This window comes from Gavialis gangeticus, unplaced genomic scaffold, assembly GCF_001723915.1.
Source record: "Gavialis gangeticus isolate Ggan-Ray unplaced genomic scaffold, GavGan_comp1, whole genome shotgun sequence".
Classification (NCBI taxonomy): Eukaryota; Metazoa; Chordata; order Crocodylia; family Gavialidae; genus Gavialis; species Gavialis gangeticus.
Genome location: NW_017728998.1, coordinates 5,098,296 through 5,106,716, shown reverse-complemented (window position 1 = coordinate 5,106,716; position 8,421 = coordinate 5,098,296). Strand labels below are relative to the sequence as shown.

Below are 8,421 nucleotides of genomic sequence, written 5' to 3'. Positions count from 1 at the left end.
GAAACCCCTTTTAGGTTTTTTTTTTTTTTTTTTTGAAATCGCAAAATCGTCAGACTCTGTATGAAAACGTCACCCGCGGGGGCCGGGGGCGAGACAGCATCGGGGGGGTGCCTCCGGGGGTGTGGGTGTCGGGGGGGTGTTTCCAGCACCTGTACAATCCACTCCCTCCCCCCCAGCCCAGCAGTAATAAGAAGGTACCTTCAGTTTGTTTATTCGCTTTATTTGCTTGGAGCAAAGTGCATTTCCAGTGGAAAGCCCATTGACTTAAAGGCAGGCTCGCGGGGGCTCGCCGTGGCGGTTCACTCCTCCCAGGGCTCGTGGCTCAGCGGATCCCTCCCACGGCTCGCCGCGGCCCCAGATACATGGCGCGGTCTCTTCCCGGCGTGGCCTTTCGGCTGGAGCGACGTGGCGACGACCCCGGGCCAGCCTCGCGGTAGGTACAGCAGTTGTACGGATATGGCAACGAAAGAAGCGTTCTGCATTCTCGTAGTGTTGGTGGTGGCGTCTTTATCGGCGGATTTAAAAACAAATCAAAGAGTTGGGGGTGGGAAGGGAGGGGGAAGGAGGAGAAAAAAAAAAAATCCAACCCCTGGAAAGGAGCCTGGCCCTCGCCTCGGCTGCGTGTGGCTACAGAGACTCGGCTGCGTGGACGTGGAGAGCACGGGGTGAGTGTGTCGGGATCCCAGTATCCTTTGCTTCATGCATGGCACATTCTCCGTTTTTTGTTTGTTTTTTTTTTTTAGCTTCAAACCTCCCAGTGAAAAATATTAAATATTCCAGGTAATAAAATAGATTATTATTTCTATACTATAGGTTCAGGCTAGTGCAAGGGGCGTCACCTGGGGTAACCCTTGAAGTAACCCCTAGACCACTGCATTGCAGGCAACGCAAGGCACTTTCTCAAGTGATCTAGTTCGGCCTGAAGTCGCTCCCTTTCCGAGACAATCTTCTGCTTCTGGGTCCTTAATTCCTGCAAAGGAGGGTGGGTGGGGAAAAAAATACGATCACTACAGGCTGTCGAATGTGACGGGGGAAGAGTAGCGCCTCTCTTCCACCCAACATCACGGTGGAGGCGCGATCCGGCCTGATCTCACGGGGGAAGCATTGAAAGGCCAGAGTCTCATCTCTGCACACCCAACACAGCCCCTTTTATTTCGGCGTAGCCCTCAAGCCAGCAGGCTGCAGTGGCAAAGCTGGTGGGGTTGTTTCTATGAAGCCAGAGCCACCTGTTCTCCAGTGCCAGGCGCATGTTGACAGCTTGCCCCCGGGTGGCTCGGCTATCGGTGGGCACCAGGGCATCGGGGCTGGGGAACTGAAGGCAGCTGGCTTATAGAAGGGGATGTGACAGAAGATGGGCCACGAGCTGCAGGTCCCCCAAGTAAGCAAGATTTGCTTTGCAGCACTTGTATTTCCTCCACTCTTGCTCCTTTCCGTCAGTCCCGTCCCTTCCCCAGTCCCAGGGGCTGCAAACCCTGCAGCCGGCCTCTCACTGAGAAGGCAGGAAGCTGAAGGAAAGCTTGTGACACCCTGTGGTCTGCGTGCAAGGTGGCACAGCTGTCCCCCTGCCACCCCAGAGCTGTGCTGCTCATGGTGTCCCCGTCCACTGGCTCGAGCAGGTGTATGCATGCCCAAGCTGCAAGCAAGTGGGCACCAGCTCATTGCAGCTGCCTTGAGAATCAGCACGTGCTCGTGGATAAGCCGCAGCCTGCCTCTGCCTGGGCTCCCACCAGTGTCTACCCCCGGCCCCAGTCCCACTCACCGCCATGCTGTGGGACAGCTGCTCAGCTGTCAGACTGAGGCTGTACTGCTGGGCCTCCAGCCGGCGGCACTGGGTCTGCAGCACGTGCCGTTCCAGGTTTTGTTCTGCAAGCAGAGGAGATGCACTCAGTCACGGCGTGCAGTTGGCCACCCGTGGCCCTGGCTACTCTTGGGTCATGCCTGGGCCTCTTACATTCATGCACCAGCCCTGCCTCCCCCCTAACATCAGACGCTGTCTTAGCTTAGCCTTTCTCCATCCAGCTTCACCCACCATGACAGTCCTACAGGCTACAGCACAGAGCGTGAAGAGAGGCAGCTTGAACCCAGCGGCCCATGGGTGGCAGAGGCCTCCCGTGTCACATCCCTTTGCCTAGGCTTTGTGCCCGGCATCTATGCTGGTCACTGGTGTGTTCTCCAGCATGGGCCAGTGGTGGCTGGCTACATCAAAGAAGCACCAGGTCCCTCTCCCTGCAGGGTTACCCTGTGTCCTGGGGATGTCCATAAAGCATGCTTACAATGACTCTATACCCAAGGTCCCAGCCTCCATCTTCCAGGCCCAGGGCTAGAGCCTCGTGGCTTTGTAAAGGCAAGAGCTGCTCTAAACCGAGCACGCAGCTTGGGGAGGGGACAGGCCCTGCAGATGCTGCTCCAACAGGGCTCGTAGCGCCTTCCCCTTGCCTGCCAGACATTTAAACCCAATTCACAGGCACTGAGGAAGTGAGGCGTAATTAACTTCCAAATTATCGGCAGCATCGCAGGGCCGCACACGCTAACGAAGGATTTATTGCCGCGATACCGTGTGCAGGGAGGCGGTGGTGGTTGGGGCACTGGGGGCTGTTGGTTCGAGCCCAGCAAGTAAACTGGGGGATGGGGAATGAATGCAAGGCCAAGTGGGGGCACAGAGCTGCTGGGCTGTGGCTGCCGCTGCAGTGCTGGGGATTTGGGTCCCTGGTTAATCATGGAGGGGTAATGGTGGCAGCACGCATGAGCACCTGCGTCATCATTCGGGCTGGCAGGAGAGGGGAGGCTGCAGGACTGGGTCAAGGACTGTGTGGGAAAAGCAGCCTTCTTCCAGCCCCTGCTCTGTTTATCTGCCCACATCGGCCTTCCCCCGGGCTCAGCTGTGATGCCGCATGGTAATGAGGCAGGATGCAAACCCCACTGTGCCGCCACAGCAAAGGCAATGACTCACAGCCTCTGAGGACAGCAGCCACCCGAGCCGAGGGCCTGGGGCGCACCAAAGGGAGCGAGCACAACACCTGCCCCGCTGCGGTGCCAGCCTGCCCGGGAGCAGCCCGTTTTTAGATGCACTGGGAGAATACAAAGCAGGCGGCAAAGGAGGGAAATGTCAAGGGACTCTGCGCTCTTTGCCTTCGGCTCGGTTCCCCAAGAGCAGATGCTGGGCTGCAGCAGTGGATTTGCACAGGCGTCTGGTGTCTCTGCCCGTCCGTGTGTCCCCCCCCATGCAATTCCCCAGCCCCGGGCAGAGTTTTAATTCCCACTGCAGAACTGGGGGATGCCGAGGAGCCCGGTGACCCACCCAGGTCCCGAGAGGGCCTGGGGAGGGTCCAAGCTAGAGACAGATGCTCTGAAAGGCTCCAGAAGCCCCGAGCAGCTCTGAGGGCTCTTCTGGAGCCACGACCTGCCCATTCCCTTTTCACTCCAGCCAAGGTCAGAGCTGGGAGCGAGGAAGGAGAGAAGCCGCAATGCTGAGCCACGGCTCTGAGAGTGAGATTGCAATGCAGGTGAGGTCTGGGTGCAGGTCCCCTACCTTCTATGTGCTCCTGGTAGGCTTCGAAGATGGCCTCGATCCCCTGCCACTTGGGCCGGGGGCACTCGTCCTCCTCCTCCTCCTCCTCGTCCTCCTCCTCTCCCTCCGAGTCGGAGTCTTTGTCGTGCTCGGGGGGGACGAGCCCCTTGCGTGGGGGCTGGGCATCAGGCTGCCCGTTCTGCTGGGGCAGGGGGACCCGGCTGGAGGCCTGGAGCTCGGGAATGTTGTAGTGGATGGAGGCGTCCACCTTGTGGTTCTGCTCGGCGGTCAGCGCGGCCGCACTGCCTGCAAGAGAGACCGGAGCGTGAGGACCGGGGACCAGTGTGGCACCCTGCTCCCCAGGCATCACCCAGCAGGGAGACCCCTGCCATCAGCCTCGCTTCTGGGCATCAGGATAGATGGCTGTCCCTGTGCTGCATGGGCATCTCAGCACACACACTGGCACGCACATGCAGGAGCCCCGCTGTAGCTGGGCTGCACGCTTCCTCAGCCCGGCTCCCACCCAGGCTGGCAAAGCACTGCTCAGCACCAGTGCCTGCTCAGCATCCTGGGTGGCTAAGTTGTGTGGGGCCACACTAGCCAACTGGTCTCATCAGGGCGTAATGGGTTGCACCTGCTGATGGCGGGGTGAGGAGACAGTCAAGGGCAGGGCAAGACGACCCTGCTGCATTGGTCCCATCATCATAGGACCGCCCTGCACGTGCCATAGGGCCTGTGTTACCGACACCACCTCAGAGCCAAGCCCCCAGCTGCCCCAGAGGACTTGGGATGAACTCCCAAGGGGTCACACAGAGCTCAGCCCAGCAGCCCCTGGAGCCCAGTCGGGTGCCTAGTGCCTGCCCTGCAATCATGCTTTTTGCCCGTCCCTGCCCACATCCCAGCAGCAAACTGGCTTCCCTCGAGGCATCCATTTATCTCCAAGATTAACTAACTCCCCTCAACCAGTGCTGGAGATGACTCCGGTGGGTTTTAACGGCTCTCGCTCTGACTCGGGCGCTGCAAACATTTACGGCCCCCCGGCCTGCGTTTAGCATGCCACTCCTCTCTGGCATTCTCCAGCGCCTTGATTCCTTTTCCGTTAACAGCTGCTCCCTACACACTGGAGTAACTTTATTTCCTCCACTCCTGCCTGTCGGCGTTAACGAGCTCTTCGGGAAACGAGCTGTATTTTCAGTGTCTGTCCTGAAGTTCCCATTTTTTTTATTTTATTTTTTTTACCTTCTACTGTAATTGTTGAGGCTGTTTCAAGGGGATGGGAAAGCACAGATGCATCGATAATTTCCTGGGAACTTCTAGAAGCTGCTTAATGGAGCCTTCCCCTATCTGCCTGTGGTGAGTATTCACGTGATGGATGGCTCCTCTCCGCTAACAGTTGTGGCCACGGCTCTCCCTTGGGAAGATGTAAGAGACACTAGCCCAGCAGCCAGAGGCTCTGAACATGCTCCCCTCTGCGCTGGCTCGGCAGGATGTGCGCGCACACGTTGCTCTATGCACACAAACCTCCCTGGGATGTGTGGACCGGCCTGTGCAGATGCGGCACCCTAACGTCCGGGTGCCAGAGACCGTGCAGGGAATGCAACTGCTGTCTTTGGCTTTCGTGCATGCAAAAACTCTTTTGTGGGGGCAAAGGCAGGTGCAGATTCAAATCCAGGGCCCAGGTTGGAGCCAGGAGTGCTAGGGGCTGAGCTCCTATCTCCGCACCCCTCTGCCCCCAGAGGCCTGTTACCTTTGTGCTTCTGCAGCGCCTTCTGTGTGGACTGCAGCACGGACTCGTGGAACTGGTGCGCGAACTCCTCCGCCATGAAGGGCTCCCAGGGCTTGCTCTTCCCGTTGACGCTGTGGGACAGTGGCACGGGGATGTCCTTGGCTATGGGGCCCCGCACGTAGTTGAGGATGCTCAGGCTCTTCTTCCCCATGTGCCCATCACTGAGCTTGGGCTTCTCAGCTGGGGCAGGAGCCGGCTCCTTGGCCCCCGGGGGTCTGGGTGGCTCTAACCGGCTGGGCTCGGCAGGCTTCGGCACGTCAGGCAGGGAGACAGCGATGCCCACAGGTTTGTCTGGATCCACAGGGAGCTGCTGCATTGCAGGCTCTTGGGGAAAGCAAATAGAGCAGCATGAGCTGTGGGGCTGGGAAGCACAGCAAGGCTCTGTCTGCCCCTGTGCAGCACCCAGGGTTTCTGCCCCACGCACCCACACAGCTAGGGGCAGAGGTTAAATCCCCCCTTGGCCCTGTAAAAGGCTTGAGCCAGCCTCTGGCTGGCAGCTGCCTGGAGCCTGCTCTTGCCAATCTGGAGGGGCAGAAGGGCCTGTCATCTGGGAGAAGCACCAGAGGCCCCATCATGCGAGGCGCATCCCTTCATCCCCAGGACCCTGTGCCCATAGTGGGAGCCAGGCCTCTCTCCTGTCCCCAGCAAGCAGCGCCTGCCCTGCCCCATACCGGTCGGCGTGGTGTTGGGGCTGTCCCGCGGGGAGCTCTTCACCACCACGGCGGCCGGCGTGCTCTTCTGCTTCATGGCGTGCAGCAGCTCCACCAGCTTCTCCTTATCTGCGGGGCGGGAAGCGGAGGGCTGGAGCCACACGGGGCAACTTTACGAGGGCCGGGAACCTGCCCGGCAGCCCCTGGCATGAGGCAGAGGCGTGACAGGGGCAGGGGCAGGGGGCAGGAGGGAGGGACGCCTGCCACTGTGCTGGCCTGGCTGAGCTGCCAAAGCCCATAACACCAGGCACAGCCCAATGTGTGCTGGCACTAGGCCATCAGGGCTGCATGGCTGGCAGTCTGGTTTCTCCCTGCTGATGTCCTAAGGGAGGTCTCCCAGGGTGCTGAGGTGTCAAGGCAGAGAGGGAAAGCCCTGGCATTAAGGGGTTCAGGTGCTGAGCAGAGCCAGGCAGCCTGGAGCAGGATGGAGAGCGAAGGGAGCAGCTCTGGCTGGCACACGCGACCCTTGTTCCCAGCCAGGCCTGACCTCCCAAGGGGCTGGGAAGCCAATGCTGGCTCCCCCCGACCAGTGGGAATCAAACTGGGAAGGGGGGTGTGTCGAAGGACAACAAGAAGGACACAGCTCCATCCTGCACCAGCTCTGCCCCGCTCCGCTCAGCCCTGCCGCAGTCGGGAGCCAGCCTCGCTCACCTTTCCTCTTCTCGGCGCTGATGTGGGTGAGGTTGAACATGGTGAGGAACCGCTTCTTCTCCTCGAAGTTGGGGCTGTTGTTCATCTCGTCAGGGCTGTAGCGGGTGGAGAGCACCAGGCGAGGCGAGGGCGTCCGACGCTTGCTCTGCACCGTCGGGGGCGAGGGGCTCCGCTCCCGCAGCATCCGCCGCCGCTTGCGCCGCTTCTGGGTCAGCAGCTCCTCCTTCTGCTGCTGCGTGGTCAGGCCGAAGAGCTGCAGGAACTCCAGCTTCTGCGGGGGGTGACGGGGAAGGGGCAGGGCCCTGAGCGGCTGCAGGGACCCATGGGCTCTGCCGCAGGCTCCTAGCTTGCGAGCTTGCTCCATGGGGGAAGCATCCATCCCACTGCCCTGCCGCCCCTTCCAGGAGCCCCCAGCACTATAGTCAATGGGGTGGTGGCTGCAGACGGGACCCAGCCAAAAGAGGGGTGGGTTTGGAGGTCAGCGCGAAGGGACCAGGGAGCACCCACGGGCACTCATTGCATTACAGATATGGGCCAAGCCTAGCGGACAGCGCGGTCTCCAGTGTGGTCTTACTGGGGTGTCCCCAGGCTGGGAGCTAAGGCACGGCCCTGCAGACAGATTTCTGTGCCACGAGTAGGCTCTGACCCCGGGAAGGCAAGACGAGGCACCTGGCATTTATCACGGGTTATCATGAGGGCGCTGATGGGTTGTAAGTTCACACCCAGCGTCCTGTGCAGTCACTCGTAAGGAGCTTCTACACGAGGACAGACTAAACAGGGTGGGCCTGTTCAGCCGAGAAAAGAGAGGCTTGAGGGGGGGCGCATGAGAAGGGTTTGAATCAGAGCTCCCTACACCTTAAAAGCTGGAAGCTCAAGGAAGAGGAAGAGGGGGAAACTCTGGTCAGACCCAGGCCTCTCTCCCTTTCAGCATCCGCTCTCCGCGCCACATGACACAGGAGACTGGGCCGGACGGACTGATGGGCTGACCCATCGATGGCAGCTCGATACCCAGAGGGGATGGGAGAGGGCTGGCACGGATAGGGACTTTGTGGCCATGATCAAGTCATTTCCCCTCTCTGCCTCAGTCTCCCAGGTGCCCTGAGAGCAATCGTCCCTGTCTCCCGAGGGTCAGTTAGTGCTTGCCCAGGGCTCAGAGGTGAATTATTAGCAGACCCAGATTGTGGCTCTATTGCTAAGGTAGGTCAAGCCACGGAGGTGGTGTGGGGCTCTTGGGTCGTGGCTGTTCATGGCCCAGATGCTGCTGTTCTGCGCCTGGTCTGCCCAATGATGGCTGATGGCTGCCCGGGGGGCCAAGTGGGGGATATACCTCGGAGGAAGTGTCCAGCTTGAGCGGGGGCTGCTCAGCCACGCACCGGAGATGGGCTCTCACCTCCTCCTCATCGCTCTCATCATAGGAGTCGTCCAGGTCATAGTAGTAGCCTGCGCCGGGGAAGGAAAGGCCGGAGGGTGAGGCAGTGGAGACACTCTGTCTCTCAGGCAGCAGGATTAATCCCATCCAAGTGTCACCAAGAGAGCATGGGAAGGGGGAATGGTGCCCAGTGCTAGCACCGGGCAAGGCTGCCTGCGGCTGCGAATAGTCCTGAGTGACCCTTGGCTTTTCCCCACTGCAGCAGCTGGCAGAGGGACTTGGCCCTCTCATGCCTCCCGCCGGCCAGAGTATTGATGGGGCCGATAAGACCCCCCCAGACCCCTCTCCCCCACACTGTGCTGCCCCCATGCCCAGGCTGCCCCTCCACCCCCCCTGT

At 60.2% G+C, this 8,421-nt stretch overlaps 1 protein-coding gene across 1 annotated transcript in view; it reads right to left on the bottom strand.

Annotated features, from left to right (window-relative positions):
- Window positions 1-15: 15 nt before the first annotated feature.
- Window positions 16-8,421, bottom strand: part of GSE1 (Gse1 coiled-coil protein) — a 264,182-nt gene continuing 255,776 nt past the window's right edge. Inside the window, exons 12-19 of the mRNA XM_019505436.1 lie at window positions 7,983-8,095; window positions 6,656-6,926; window positions 5,966-6,073; window positions 5,256-5,618; window positions 3,530-3,814; window positions 1,760-1,863; window positions 840-970; window positions 16-505 (exon numbers count right to left, since the gene is read on the bottom strand). Coding sequence (XP_019360981.1) covers window positions 265-505; window positions 840-970; window positions 1,760-1,863; window positions 3,530-3,814; window positions 5,256-5,618; window positions 5,966-6,073; window positions 6,656-6,926; window positions 7,983-8,095 — 1,616 coding nt within the window. The 3' untranslated portion in view covers window positions 16-264. The remainder of the gene's footprint in view (window positions 506-839; window positions 971-1,759; window positions 1,864-3,529; window positions 3,815-5,255; window positions 5,619-5,965; window positions 6,074-6,655; window positions 6,927-7,982; window positions 8,096-8,421) is intronic.